General features: G+C 44.2%; 1 protein-coding gene across 1 annotated transcript in view; it reads left to right on the forward strand.

Moving 5' to 3' along the window:
• LOC117045042 (zinc finger protein 850-like) overlaps positions 1 to 15593 on the forward strand; it is a 43916-nt gene extending 28323 nt beyond the window's left edge. Inside the window, exon 6 of the mRNA XM_033145828.1 lies at positions 13699 to 15593. Within this exon, the coding sequence (XP_033001719.1) occupies positions 13699 to 15474 (1776 nt within the window). The 3' untranslated portion in view covers positions 15475 to 15593. The remainder of the gene's footprint in view (positions 1 to 13698) is intronic.
• The last annotated feature ends 229 nt before the right edge of the window (positions 15594 to 15822 follow it).

Consider the following 15822-nt stretch of genomic DNA (forward strand, 5'->3'; position numbering starts at 1 on the left):
GCTGCCACCAACCAGGTTCTCCCCGGTAATATACTCAGACTCAGTCAGGTTTTAACGTATTAACAAAGGTTATAATTTATTGTTAACACAAACAGTTCTAAATGCTTTGAAACACCGTAGACTGATTCACTCGCTCTCTGTTTCCCCTCTGTCTCTAACTCACACTGACTCCTATGCCTTCCACCCACAAGAACCCACCCAAATCAACCACCTCCCTCTTTCCAACTCCACAACCAACTGCCAAAACTGAACAAACTCAACTACAGTGGAAGTTCGCATGTTTTTGCACTTCTGCGCATGCGCAATGTGCGCAGAACGCTTCTGTGCACCCACGCTCCGAGGAGGACTTCCGGGTCGCCGCCGCAGTGCATATCCCGAACGTATGCATCCTGCAGCATGCGTAACCCGGAGTTCCACTGTAACTGCCAAAACTCCTCGGCTGAGCCTTAAACACAGTTAGACTCCGCCCCTGGGCGTTCCTATTGGTCAGCCTATTAACCCTTTCTCTCCCCCTGTACAGACATCTCTATAATGAGAGGGCAATCACCACAGCAAGGTACCACTGTGTTCCTCTTAAGTTATAGAGCTGAGGAGGAACAAGCTAACTTCTGCACAAGACTGACCATCAATTCCTTTCTTTAAGAGACAATATGGAAAAATCTATTAATGCAAGTGTGAAAGTTTGGAATATGAGAGGAAGCAGAATTCCTCCCTCCCTCTGCAATAAAGCCACAGGCCAAGGGACACCCCCCCCATTGACTAGATGACCCCTGAGGTCCCTTCCAGCTCTACCATTCTCTGACTGTGATCATGGCAACCTTCACTGCTGCACAGTTGGGGGAGCACAGGAGCAGGGGCAAGAGCAAATGATGAGGATGATGTAATTAATAATAATAATAATAATAATAATAATAATAATAATAATAATAGTGTATATCCTGCTTTTCAAAGTGGGAGTCTCCCACTTAGCCTTGTCCACGGGCTCCAGGACCCCTTGTGCGATCGGTTTGTCCAATTGTTCATCAACCTTAGGCTTGAGAGCAACTGGTACACGTCATGGCTTGGCCCGGATGGGCGTAACTTGTGGGTCGAGGCTAAAAGATATAGGCAACCCCACATACTGTCCCAAGGTCCCATTGAACACTTCTGAAAACTCATTGAGGAGAGCGTCTACTTCTGGCTGTGAAACATTGTGGATGCCAGTGACTGCCAAGCCCAAGGACGCGAACCAGTCCAGTCCAAGCAGGCTGGGACGATTTCCATCGACCACCCCTTAGCTACCCAATCACTGAACAACCATCTCAAGTCTTCATTTCCTTTTGGGGGTGGGGTTTAAAACTTTTAATTGCCACATATTGAAATCTCTCTTTTTTTAATAAAGAATTTATTAAATTTTTAACATTAAAACACACACAAAATACAAAATACAACAAAACACTAATAAATACTACAAAACTACAAAACTACAAAAATATTAACAAACAGACACTTATTTAGCTATCCTTATCTTATTCCTAACATTGTTTTGGGACCTCCTCACATCCTCTCTTCTGCGTTCATTTCTAATCTTCTTTAGTAACTTTATAACATTATAAAATTCTCCTTCTCATCTAATCTTAATCTTTATAAACAATAATCATCATTTAACTCTAATCTTAATCCTAATAAAAATAAACATAACATATTTCTATCTACTTCTTATATCCTATCTTAATCTAACTTCTAGCATTACTGTAGCCTTATATGTCCTCTGATTTTAATTTCAAATATCTATCTTTTCACGTCGTTTCAAATAGTCTTTGAATTTCTTCCAATCCTCCTGCACCGTTTCTTCTCTCTGGTCTCAGAGTTTCTCAAGTCTTCATTTCCATGTTGGGGGGGGGGGACCTGAGTGGAAACAGCAGCACTGTGGGCATATTGAGAACTGCAGCCACGGTGGCCAGAATGAGTACTGCAGTTAAACTTAATACATAACAAAAATAAAGAGCAAAAATATTAAGATAAAAAGTAAAACAAACAAACAAACAATTGACCACGAAAGCATACCCATGTCAAGAATCTCAGCTGGCTAAAATCAAGAAAATCAACCCCCCCAAAATATGCAAAAGCTGTGAGGGGGAAGGAGGGCTCGGAGCTGCATTGTGCAAAATAAATAAAATAAAAGTGTTAAAATGAAATATAAATCAATCAATCAAATAAAAGTAGTAAATGAAATCAGGATCAAAATAAGAAATTGAGAATATAAGAATCCACTGAACACATAGCCTCATCCTTCGTCAACCACCACCAACTGCAGAGTGGGGGGCAAATAGCCCAGTCAGTGGGGAGCAGGTCTGAGGGGCCCAATCCCTGTTCTGGTTCTCTCGAAGCTTGGCTTTCTGCAGGAATGGCTTCCCATGCCTTAAGCCAGCAGGGTCCTCCTCTCCCACAGATGATGCACAACCCCTTCCCCAAAGCCCCTCCCTCCCCCACTTCCCCATGGGGGTCCCCCAAACCACCCATCACTGTCTCCTGCTTGGAGCACTTCAGGGTTCGGAGCCCCCTGAGCTGAGCTGCCTGGCACTTCTGAATCACCTCCAGCAGGTACAGCTGATCTTCCTCCAGCAGCTGAAAGGTAAAAGTCAGGCTGTCAGTTTCCCGGAAGGGAGGGCTTCTCCACATCCGAGAGTGCAAAGTGGGGGGCAAGGAGGGCAGGTCTGAGTCCCTGGTTCTCTTCAATACTCACCCCTGGGGGAGGGATGTGCAACCCCAGCACATCTGCAAAGAGAAGGACATGGGGACAGGTGAGTCCCTCCCTGAGAACCTGGCAAGGCTATTCCAAGAACTTTCTCCTGGATTCCAAGTCCTACTATAGGGGAGGGACATCCCAGGCCTTGGGGGCTAATCCTGGCCTCCTTCAACCAGAATGTGGCTCTCCAGGCTAACGAGATGGGCAATAGCCAGTTCCACGGCACCCTTTTAAAATTGAAATCTCAAAACAGATCCCAACTTCCAGAGCATGTAAATCACATGAGGGGAAAGACCGCTGTGCCACTCACAGAAATTGGACTATACTTCCTTGCGATTGTTTCAGCAGTGCTAGAACTCAGGACCCGCTGTCTTGCTGGGGGTTGGACTAGATGACCCTCGGATCCCCTTCTCTCCCTCCACTCCAGAATTCCTTGCCTCCTGCAAAGCCCTTTTCCCTGCAAGCTGTTCCTGCAGTTTCTGGCCAAGGGAGGGAGATGATCAGAGTCCAACCAAGAACCTCACCCCCAAAAGGATATCTGGGCATTGGCGTAGCCCCCCTAAATCCAGTTTTTTTTTAAAAAAAAACGGAGGCTCTGCCTAGCGAGAGATGGCTGAGCTGGGAGGACTCTGCTTTGCAAGGGTTAAAGGGAACTGATCTGCCTTCCTAGAGAGGAGAGGAAGCAAACAAGTGGGGGGCCAGGTCCTCCAGAGCCCAGGCCCCTCCCTCCCCAGTCCTCTCCTGGAAGGGCTGCATCTCTGTCCCCTCCTGGGATCTGGTGAGTCTCCTCTCTCTCTCTCTCCCCCCAGAGGGTGCAGTGGGGAGGCGGTGGGGGTCCCAGGGCTGCAGCAGGGGAGGGTGCCAGCCTGGGGGGGGGGCCTGATCTGCTCATGCAGGGGGAGGAGAGGGTCCTGCCAGGGAGGGTCCACGTCTGCAACGCTCTCCGTCCTGGAGATCATAAACTCATTTGGCCCCCCCTTTCCGAATAAAATGACTCCCACGAAATCTCCCTTCTTCAAACAAAGGAATCCCTAGGACTTTAACTCTGTGTGACATCGCTCAGCGTCATTGCACAACAGAGGGAACATGTGCAAATGGTTTTCCAAAGCTGGAGGAGGAGGTGGACTAGCCACCCCTGCCCACCCCCCAAAAAAGCCACGTGGAGGAAGGAAGGAAAGGGGGGAGAGAAAGGCCAGGAATAAAGAGAGGGATCCCAGCCCATAGTCTGGCTGCTGCATTGCAAACCAGTTTCCCAGTCGTTTCCAAGGGCAGCTCCACACGGAGGCCACTGCAGCAATCCCCTCGCACCCAGAGCAGGGCATCCCAGGACCACATCCTCTCTGTCCCAAAGGGATTGTTGCTGGAAACGCAGCCGGAAATGGGCGCTGCTACTCACTGAGCCTCCAGGGACCTTGGCATCAATGGCTGTGTGTGTGTGTGTGTTAAGCTATCTAATAGAATAATAATAATAATAATAATAATAATAATAATAATAATAATAAATTTCCAACCTAAATTTCAAGGGAGATGTCTTTGGCCCCAACCACTTGGCCCCCAGGGAGTTGGCCAGATACATACCACACCCCCAGACCAAAGAAAAAGGGACCCCACCCCAGGAGTTGACAGCGGCAGAGAGTCCAAGTGCAAGAAAAGGAGAGAGAAGCAGGGGAGTGGGGGTGGGGTGGGGAGCAACTCCTGAGGACCCCCGGGTGAGGACCCCCACTAGAGTCAAGCATCCATTTTTCACAAGATACAAACAATTCCCTTGTCAGTCGGTTCTGACTTCACGCATTGACTGGAAGGCAGCAGAAACCAGGTTGATTAATCTCACAGAAATCCCTTCAGTTGCGTCCACATTTTGAGTTGCTAGAAGGCTAGTGACTTATTTCTTCTCCTCTTCCTCTGCCTCTTTCTTTTCAAAAGGATAGCTCATGGTCTGGGATGTGGTGCAAGACTCTTCCATGCTTGCTCAGGGAACCATTCCCACCCCCGACCCCCCCGTCCTCCAAATTCTGTAACAGAACAATGTGTTTGCTTTGTAGGATTTGCTAGAGCTTTTCACTCTGACAGACAAAACTTGGCAGAAGACCAAAGGTTTCCTTCTGATCTCTCAAAGGCTTCCTGAGAGCACAGATGGATGAGCAAGACGCAGCTGGCCCTGGAACAGGAAGAGGCCATGTCACCCAAACTGGGAGCAGTGGGGGATTCTGGGAAAACCCAGTGCAGAAGATCCTGGGTGAGGAGGACACCCTCTGCTCAGAGGTGCAGAGCCGGCAGTTGAGGCAGTTCTGCTGCCAGGAGGACAAAGGATCCCGAGAGTTTTGCAGCCGACTCTACCACTTTTGCCACCAGTGGCTGAAGCCAGAAAGGCACACGAAAGCTGAGATGCTGGACCTGGTGATCTTGGAGCAGTTCCTGGCTGTCCTTCCCCCGGAGATGGAGAGCTGGGTGAGGGAATGCGGAGCAGAGACCAGTTCCCAGGCGGTGGCCCTGGCCGAAGGTTTCCTCCTGAGTCAGGAAGAGGAGAGAAAGCAGGTGAGAGAGACTTTCCTCTGGATACTCCAAAGGGGCTCCAAACAGGACAGAGAACATCCCATAATGGTCTGCTGATGCTGGCTCATCCTTTTTTGGGGAAGGCATCCATGGAATGAGATCTCACACCCTTCAAGTCTTTGTCATTCTCTTTTTAATATTTATCCCCATTCTCTGTTTTGAATCCTTGTTTCTTTTTCAGGGAAAGGACCATTTTGCAGAAATGGACCTGGATTCCTGTGAGGCAGAGAGGCCTCCGTTGGACACCAGAGAGAGGCCACTGGGTAAGGAGGAAGGTGGGTTTTCTCTGTTTGGTCTCATTCTGTTGGTTTTCCAACTCATCTGAGGGTTCTTTTCATTTGTTTTGGGGGAAGACAGTTGGGAACAAGGGTCCAGAGGAGGGGATATGAATTTCTGCACAACAAACATATGAAATGGGCACTAATGTCCAAATGCTCTCAGCAGGTAAGGCTTTCTCAAAGGCCCATCTGTAGTTAGAGATGCCCTGTTTCACCTGTGAGAGAAGCAGACACTCCTGGCGTCCTGTTTATCTTTTTTCTCTTGCAGGTGACAGAATGATGCCGGCAAGACCTCATGATCCATCTTTTCATGGGGGCAGAAGGGAAGCAGCGGCTGTGGAACCAGATCAGGTCAGGGGAAGTTGCCTTGTGAGGACAGAGGCCGAGGGATGGAGCAATGTCATGGACTGGTTGGGCACAGAGGAATGGTGGGAGGAAGCAGCTGGGGAACCAGGAAGGGAAGATGGCTCACACCCCTAGAAGTGGAGGTAGAAGGAGGATGGGCGGTCAGAGGGGGAAGAGGGAGAAGGCTGGGAAGAGGAGGTGTCAGAAGCTGAAGGAGTAAAAGGGCTTAGTGAGCTGGGAGACTCTGTGGCAGAATGCAGTGCAGAATCAGAGGCAGAAGAGGAAGGAGGCGAGTGGGAGGAGGGAGGTCGAGAGGCTGAGGTGAGTCAGGATAAGGAGGAACCATCGGTGGTTCCCTCTGTTTTTGCCAGAAGCCACCCTCCCTGCTTGCCTCTCAGAGCCAGGAGACCTCCTGCATTGCAGGAATCTAAGCTAGATCATTCAAGACAGATGGCCACCCAAAATAGGTTTATTTTATTTCTAGATTGATCACTGAATGCTAAAATTGGTTTCTAAGCAGTGGACAAATGAGAACATATAGTGCCTGGATTCACCTAACCAGCCCCAGGCTGTGCAAAATGGGGCCTGCCCCCATTCCTCCCCCTCTTCATACCCCCATGAACCCCTTGAATTTAGGGCATTGGGAGTGACTCCCCAGAACAGCTCTTGAGGAGAGGAGAAAGTGGATCCTTCCATCAGGCAAACTGGAATGCTTGGGTAGGCAGAATGACTTGGAAAACACAAGGTGGAATACCACCTATTTGCACAAAGATGAACACCCATAATTAAAATGAAGAATAAAATAAGCATCCATAAATAAAACGTGCAGCAAAGCAATCCTATTGAAACAACACCACAATTTACAGGAAGGAAACAACAGAGCATTGTGTAGCAGATCATATTGATGCTGTCTCAGAGGAGGACATTTCCCTTTTTCTTTCAGGGTCCAGTGTGCTTTGAAGATGTCGCTGTTTGTTTCACGGACGAGGAGTGGGCGTTGCTGGATCCTGACCAGAGAGCTCTGCATAAGGACGTCATGGAGGAGAATTATTGGATCGTGGCCACTCTTGGTAAGGCTCCCTGTGGGATTGTCATATCTGCCTGGAAACTGAAAAAATACCTCTATGTGACCAACCTCATATATTTTCACAGAGCACACAGGTTTGTTTGTTTTTTAACAATCTTCCTCAAATTAATCCTTTTTCTACCACGATTGGGCCGCTCTGAACATCCCTGGCCATCTTAAATGTCAGCTTCAGAATTGTTAGGAAAGATAAGTAGCTTCAGGTTTTCTGTTTTTGTTTTTGCTCCTGTCAGTCTTGCGTTGATCAAAGAGACGACTGACATTGGAGATGGAGGGGATGCCATGACTGGGCCAAACAAAATTCCTCCCAGAGAAGAGCCAGGCTTATTGAATCTCAGGTAGTAGTAGAAGTGATGATGATGATGATGGTGATGATGATGATAGCAATATAGTGGTCACTTGGTTTACAAACTTAATCTTTTCCGGAACAGGACTGTCCTTAAATTGAGGTACCACTGTAGTAATAATAATAATTTTTATTTATACTCTGCCCATCTGGCTGGGTTGCCCCATCCACTCTGGGCGGCTTCCAACACATATATAAACATGAAACATAAATAATAATTATCTGGTCCCGTATAAAAAGAGCATTAACTTTAAAATGAACAACTTATACAGTATTAGAGGCTAAAAATGTGGAAACCTTTTGTGAAAAGTGTATTTCTGAGGTTTGATGGCTCATTACACCACTTTTGTGTGGAGTAATACCATAAAATTATATATCAATGGAGAGATAATTTATAATAATAAGAATAATAGTAAGAATAATAGTAATAATAATAATAATAATTTTTTATTTATACCCCACCCTTCCCAGCCAAAACCGGTCTCAGAGCGGCTAACACCAATAAAATCAAGACAAAACATAAAAACCATCAGTTAAAAATACAGGTTAAAAATACAATTTAAAATTTAGACTGCAGCCTCATTTTTTAAGTGGCCCACCAATCAGACCATAAAGGAATGAAACATCAGGGTTAAACTGAAACCAACCCAAAGGCCAGGTGGAACAGCTCCGTCTTACAGGCCCTGCGGAAAGATGCCAAATTGAATGAAGAATGTAATGCAATGACTTTTATGAAGGAGTATTTATTAGAACAGCAGTCACAAAGAAAAACCGTGAAACCTTTGGTAACCATTGGTAACCTTTAGCTTTAATTATGGCCTTAAAACGCCTTCCCGTGAAGTGAACCGAGTTTTTAGTTCTGCAGCTGTAATAATGTGAAACCAAGACTGAATTATTGCCTTTGTTAATTGGGCTTTATTGCTGGGTTGCTTCTGACTAACAAGTTTCTTTAGTTGGCTTCATAGATTTCCGATTGGGTTAAAGTTTGGGTTATTCCAAAGAATTCAGCAGTGGAATAGGATTACAGTGGTACCTCAGGTTACATACTCTTCAGGTTACGTACGCCGCTAACCCAGAAATAACGCTTCAGTTTAAGAACTTTGCTTCAGGATAAGAACAGAAATCGTGCTCTGGTGGCGCAGTGGCAGTGGGAGGTCCCATTAGCTAAAGTGGTGCTTCAGGTTAAGAACAGTTTCAGGTTAAGAATGGACCTCCAGAACGAATTAAGTTCTTAAACCGAGGTACCACTGTATCTTGAAAGCACCTTTTGCACACAGCAGCAACATGACATGGAGCTGAATCCTGTTGAAATAGAATATGAACAAATATTTCTATAAATATATATAAATGCTTCAGTATGTAGGAAAAGATCACCTGCGGAACGTTTCAGTTTGGGCTCAAGTATTTCATTCCCGGATTTGGGGGCATTTACATTCCCATTAATGACGCAAATTCTGCCCACACCTTTTGCTGCCACACAACCCCAGATCTTCACACTATCTGGGTGTTTCGCGGTCGGTGTAATGCAAGTAGGATGTAAATCTTCTCCGATTCTTCTCCTGGCATAGTTCATGCCATCACTACCAAGCAAGGAGATTTGGGTCTCATCGCTCCAAATAACACTGTCCCATTGTTCCGCTGTCCAGTTAACATGGGTTTTAGCCACTTAGCCAGTTTAATCTTTTCAACCTTTGCTTGAGAGATAACAATGAGAATAAGATAAATCCCTGTGTTGCGAACTTCAAACCTGGTATAAAAATGTATGTGTCTTCTTGGACGTGGAGGTCTTTAAACGTGACGGTCGTCTAGCTGAGAGACCCCACAAAAAACCTACCGACTGTAACTCTCTTCTCCACTATTCCATGTTCCACCCTAAACGCCTTTGAGATAATTTACCTTACGGTTTATTTTTACGTTCTAAAAGGAACTCTTCATATCTTGATGACTTTAGAAAAAATGCTGAATCATTAACTGCTTCTCTATAAGCTAGAGGTTAATTATCCACCTGAGGTAATTGATAAAGCCAAAACCAAATCCTTTGTATTCCCCCCCCCATAATAAACTTTGTTATTTTAAAAAAATATTCAGACAACTAACAAACACAGCAACATTAAAAATAGAATACATTAAGTCAAAAACAAAAAGAAGAAAGAAAAGAGAGAAGGAGAAAAAAGGGGGGGAGAAAAAAAAGATATTTACAATATTAATAAGAAAAACAATCCAATACAAAAATCAGAGACAAAGTTTATAACATAATTTCCAAACTATAAAATAAATAAAAATAAATAAAAGTTAAATAAAAAGACTTCCAATTAATCTCGCTGTATCTGGTATTCTTTGTCTATGTTTATCGCACAATTACAAGCTTTTATTTTCATTCCTCTTATCTCTTTATTAACTCTTATTTAATTTCTCATCTGGTTCAGCCTAATTCTGCTAATAGGAATCTTCCTATGCCATTATCCTCCATATAATCCTTAAATAGTTTCCATTATTTGTGAACTTTTTGTTTTAACTGCTCTCTTACCCTTCCTGTAGTTTTTGCTAGCTGTAGATATTCCAACATTAAATTTTGCCAATCTGTAATATTCGGTAATATCTTGTTTTTCCAATTTCTGGCTACTAATATTCTAGCTGCTGTGATCCCATACAGTAATAGTGTTCTTTTTGATTTTTTAAACTCGTCTGGCACTATACTTAATAAGAATAATTCTGGTTTTTTCTTGAATGTGCATTTCAATAATTTCTTCAATTCTTCATAGATATTATTCCAAAATACGCTAACCTCTGAGCAATGCCACCACATATGCATATAAGATCCATTTACCTTACCACATCTCCAACATAAAGGCGATCTATTTTTATACATTTTGGCTAGCTTTTCAGGTGTTTGGTGCCATCTATACATCATTTTTAGAACATTTCCCCTGAGCGAGTAACAGGCAGTAAATTTTATATCCACCTGCCATAGCTTTCCCCATTGATCCATTAAGATATTGTGACCTAGATCTTGCGCCCATTTAACCATTGTGGATTTCACATGTTCTTCTTTGAGATCCCATTCTAGCAATTAATCGTACATACGTGAAATATATCTACCTTTACTATATACTATTTTTTTTTCAAACTTTCTTTTGCAAGACCCTATTATGAATCTTTGGTGGATCTGAAAATATTGTAGCCAGTCATTCAGATATTCTTTAACCTCTTTGTATTTCTTTAAAGACCACTCCTCTTGATGTTTTTCTAGTAGTGTTTGGTATGTGGCCCACCTCCCCTCCATATTCTTTTTCTTACTGTGATGACTTCTACTGGTGAGGTCCACAGGGGTATTTTTGGTTCCAGAATTCCTCTATATTTCGCCCAAATATTATATAAAGATTTTCTTATTAAGTGATTTAGAAAACCCCTGTGGACCTTAACCTTAACGTATAACAAATAGGAGTGCCAACTGAATTGATTATCGAATCCTTCCAAATCTAATATCCCTGGGTTTTCCAATGTTATCCATTCTTTGATCCATAGTAGCCCTGTGGCTGCGTGGTTGTTGTTGTTGTTCAGTCGTTCAGTCGTGTCCGACTCTTCGTGACCCCATGGACCAGAGCACGCCAGGCACCCCTATCCTCCACTGCCTCCCGCAGTTTGGTCAGACTAATGTTGGTAGCTTCGAGAACACTGTCCAACCATCTCATCCTTCAGAATGGATAGATTCCTTGAGAATGGATAGATCAAACCTATCCATTCTCAAGGAAATCGGCCCTGAGTGCTCACTAGAAGGACAGATCCTGAAGTTGAGGCTCCAGTACTTTGGCCACCACATTAGAAGAGAAGACTCCCTGGAAAAGACCCTGATGTTGGGAGAAGGATGAGCCTGTTTTTGGCATCGGCATGCGGGGCACAGGGTGGTGGAGAAAGCAGCAGCATCCCCGCTGTTTTCTCCACCACCCCGTGCTTTGCACCGATCCCAAAAGCCTGCTTTTGGAATCGGCTGGCAGTGCATGGGGTGGTGGAGGAAATCCTCCACCAACCTGCCTGCCACCCACCGATCCCAAAAGCAGGCATCACAGCTGCCCCCTCACCTCCCGCCGAATGCAGAGGATGTTGCTGGATCGTGCCATCCCGTTCGCTTGCCACTGCCTCCCCCCATCCCCTGCCATATTCACCGGGAGGTGGTGGGAGGCAGCGGAGATGTTGGTGGATTGTGCCCAGCACCTCCGTTCGCCGAAAGAAGCTTCTTTCGGGAAACGGAGGTGCTGACATGATCCAGCAACATCCCCTTCGCTTCCTGCTGCCTCCCCCATCCCCCGCTGCGTTCGGCAGGAGGTGGGGGAGGCAGCGGAGATGTTTCTGGATCATGGCCAGCACCTCCGTTCACCAAAAGAAGCTTCTTTTGGCGAACGGAGGTACTGGCACAATCCAGCAACATTGCCGCTGCCTCCCCCACCTCTCGCCGAACGTGGCGGGGGATGGGGGGAGGTCGTGGGAGTGAAGCCTTTGCTCCATAAGGCGCACAGGGATTTTCCCTTCCTTTTTAGTAGGGAAAAAGTGTGTTTTATGGAGCGTAAAATACGGTAATTGTCTTCATATAAGTTTATACTTTTAGAGGTTAACCAAATCCCCAAGTATTTAGCCTTGTTTTTAATCTCTATCCCTGCTACCGTGTTTCTCCTAAAATAAGACATGGCCATAAAATAAGCCATAGCAGGATTTCTATGCATTTGCGAAATATAAGCCGTTCCCCGAAAATAAGCCATACCCCGAAAATAAGCCATAGTGATGCGGCACCTCCCATTAAAACAGCCTGGAGAGGTGTGGCTATGCAGCGTACTGATGCGATGCGGTTAAAATAAGACATCTGTGTTTTGTTGAGGAAAAAAAAATATATGACGGTGTCTTATTTTAGGGAAACACGGTATTTGTTGTAGTTCTTTTTTTCTTTTAACTCTTTGCTTATATCCTTCCTTAATCTTCTCATTGAGTTCTTAAATGTCCATGCCTTGTTGCAATCCACACTGCTCCATTTTCTCCTCAGGTAACAAGAAACTTTTCCAAATAACCGCAGTCAAGTATCAGCAGTTTGTTTAGCTTCTCAGATAGGTTCTCTGTTAAAACTTCTCTGTTAAAAGTCCCCTTTTCTCGTTCAAAATTATCTCCAATTATCTCATTTCCCCTCAGGTTTGGTCAAAATATTTCACTCGATAAATCATAATCTAGTAATTTCCAAGTTATATTCAAGTGTCCCTACTTTGTTTTGTCTCCCCTTTTTCTGATTAAGATCAAGGGGGGTTGGTAGCAGTACAGCTTCCTTTTATTTAAAGTCAATTTCTACTGAACCTCTTGATTTCTGTGCCGAATTCTTAACACCGAGGCTAATTTCCTCTTTACTTCCGTCTCAGCCCCCTTAATTTCTGTTCTATTTTTCTAGTTGGCTAGGTTTATTTTTAGTTTGTCCTTTCTTCAAAGCCATCTAGTTGTATTATGGGGTAGTAAAAGTAGGAAATTTTACTGCTGCCCACCTTTGCGGTAACAAAAACCAACCAACTTGATAACAATCACATAACACACTGACAAAAGTTAAGCTAAGCAAGTTGTGCTTCCTTTTTCTGGTTATTTGGCTATAACGTTTAATAGAATATGGGTAATTGAACAAATTTTGTTGAATTGCATTATTGATTAAAATATCTTTGATATTGCTCCAAAAGAAGTGGTGTTATAAGCCATCAAACCTCTGAAATACCCTTTTTCCAAAAGACTTCGACAGTTTTGACAACTACTCTATATCAAACAAAGCAACATTCAACAACACATCAGAATCTAATGATAAATATGTTGGTTAATGACAAATAACACAGGTAATGAACACACACCTAACTCCCTTCAGTTCTTCTCCATTTGTTCCTGAGACACTTAATCCCTTTTTATTTCCATTGCAGATTGTGATGTATCAGGAATCGAGAACAAGGGTGACCACAATAAAATCCCCAGAGAGGAGAAGCCACATAAAAATTGGGAGTGTGGAGAAAGCAGCAGTCAGAGCTCCCATTCCACTTCCCATCAACAAAATCTCATTGGAAAGAATCAGTGCATGGAATATGGAAAGAGCTTCAGTCAGGGCTCCTGTCTCACTTCCCATCAGAGAATCCATACAGGGGAGAAACCCTATCAGTATGCGGAATGTGGAAAGGGCTTCAGTCGCTGCGACAGTCTCACTTCCCATCAAATAATTTATAGAGGGGAGAAACCTTATCAGTGCGTGGAATGTGGAAAAAACTTCAGGAAGAGCTCCTCTCTCACTTCCCATAAAAGAATTCATACAGGGGAGAAACCATATCACTGTGTGGAATGTGGAAAGAGCTTCATTCAGAGCGCCCATCTCACTTCCCATCAAACAATTCATACAGGGGAGAAACCTTATCAGTGTGTGGAATGTGGAAAGAGCTTCAGGAAGAAAGACAGTCTTACTTGCCATCAAAGAATTCATACAGGGGAGAAACCCTATCATTGTGTGGAATGTGGAAAGAGCTTCAGTAACAGCTCCCATCTCACTTCTCATCAAATAATTCATACAGGGGAGAAACCATATCAGTGTGTGGAATGTGGAAAGAGCTTTAGTTACAGCCGGAGTCTCACTTCCCACCAAAGAATTCATACAGTGGAGAAACCTTATCAGTGCATGGAATTTGGAAAGAGCTTCATTCAGAGCTCCTCTCTCACTTCCCATCAAAGAAGTCATACAGGGGAGAAACCATATCAGTGCTTTGAATGTGGAAAGAGCTTTAGTTACAGCCACAGTCTCACTTCCCATCAAAAAATTCATACAGGGGAGAGACCCTATCAGTACCTGGAATGTGAAAAGAGCTTTATTTACAGCCACAGTCTCACTTCCCATCAAACAATTCATACAGGGGAGAGACCCTATCAGTGCCTGGAATGTGAAAAGAGCTTCAGTAAGAAGGAGAATCTCACTTCCCATCAAAGAATTCATACAGGGGAGAAACCATATCAGTGCATGGAATGTGGAAAGAGCTTCAGGCAGAGGTCAATTCTCACTTCCCATCAAAGAATTCATACAGAAGAGAAACCTTTTCAGTGCTTTGAATGTGGAAAGAGCTTCAGTCACAGCCACAGTCTCACTTCCCATCAAAGAATTCATACAGGGGAGAAACCCTTTCAATGCGTTGAATGTGGAAAGAGCTTCATTGATAGCTCCGAACTCAGTTCCCATAAAAGAATTCATACAGGGGAGAAACCATATCAGTGCATGAAATGTGTAAAGAGCTTCAGTAAGAAGGAGAGTCTCACTTCCCATCAAAGAATTCATACAGCGGAGAAATCCTATCAGTGTGTGGAATGTGGAAAGAGCTTCAGACAGAGCTCCTCTCTCACTTCCCACCAGAGAATTCACACAGGGGAGAAACCCTATCAGTGTGTGGAATGTGGAAAGAGCTTCAGACAGAGCTCTTCTCTCACTTCCCATCAAAGAATTCATACAGCGGAGAAACCCTATCAGTGTGTGGAATGTGGAAAGACCTTCAGACAGAGCTCCTCTCTCACTTCCCATCAAAGAATTCATACAGGGGAGAAACCATATCACTGTGTGGAATGTGGAAAGAGCTTCAGTAAGAAGGAGAGTCTCACTTCCCATCAAAGAATTCATACAGGGGAGAAACCATATCAGTGTGTAGAATGTGGAAAGAGCTTCAGGAAGAACATCCATCTCACTTCCCATCAAAGAATTCATACAGGGGAGAAACCCTATCAGTGCATGATATGTGGAAACAGCTTCAGTCAGAGGTCCTCTCTCACTTTCCATCAAAGAATTCATACAGGGGAGAAACCCTATCAGTGCATGATATGTGGAAAGAGCTTCAGTCAGAGGTCCTCTCTCACTTCCCATCAAAGAATTCATACAGCGGAGAAACCCTATCAGTGTGTGGAATGTGGAAAGACCTTCAGACAGAGCTCCTCTCTCACTTCCCATCAAAGAATTCATACAGGGGAGAAACCCTATCAGTGCATGGAATGTTACAAGAGCTTCAGACAGAGCTCCAAACTCACTTCCCATAAAATAATCCATATGCAGTTTGGAAAAACAATTATACAGTCTAATCAGCACCTTTTTAACCAGACCTTTTCCTGATTCATATCTAATGCCCTTTTAAAATGTGGTGTTTTGTGTTTTTATGTTGTGTTTTTATGTTGTAACCATCCTGAGACCCGTGGGTGTAGGGAATAGGTGCCAACTCTTAAAGGCCCAGGGGTCTTCCCCCATATAGGTATATGTGTGTGTGTGTGTGTGTGTACACACACACACACACACACACACATATATATATATTTGAGGAGATGTGGCGTTTGCCCATTCATTATGGAAACGTACTGGGGGGAGCAAGAAAGGTTTAATAGGTTGACCAATAAGAAAGGCCGAGGTGGTACCTAAATCAGGGCTTTTGGCCGTTAGTTTGGTTGGTTTCTGCCCCGCCCCCTT

The sequence above is a fragment of the Lacerta agilis genome, chromosome 4 (assembly GCF_009819535.1).
Source record: "Lacerta agilis isolate rLacAgi1 chromosome 4, rLacAgi1.pri, whole genome shotgun sequence".
Lineage (NCBI taxonomy): Eukaryota > Metazoa > Chordata > Lepidosauria > Squamata > Lacertidae > Lacerta > Lacerta agilis.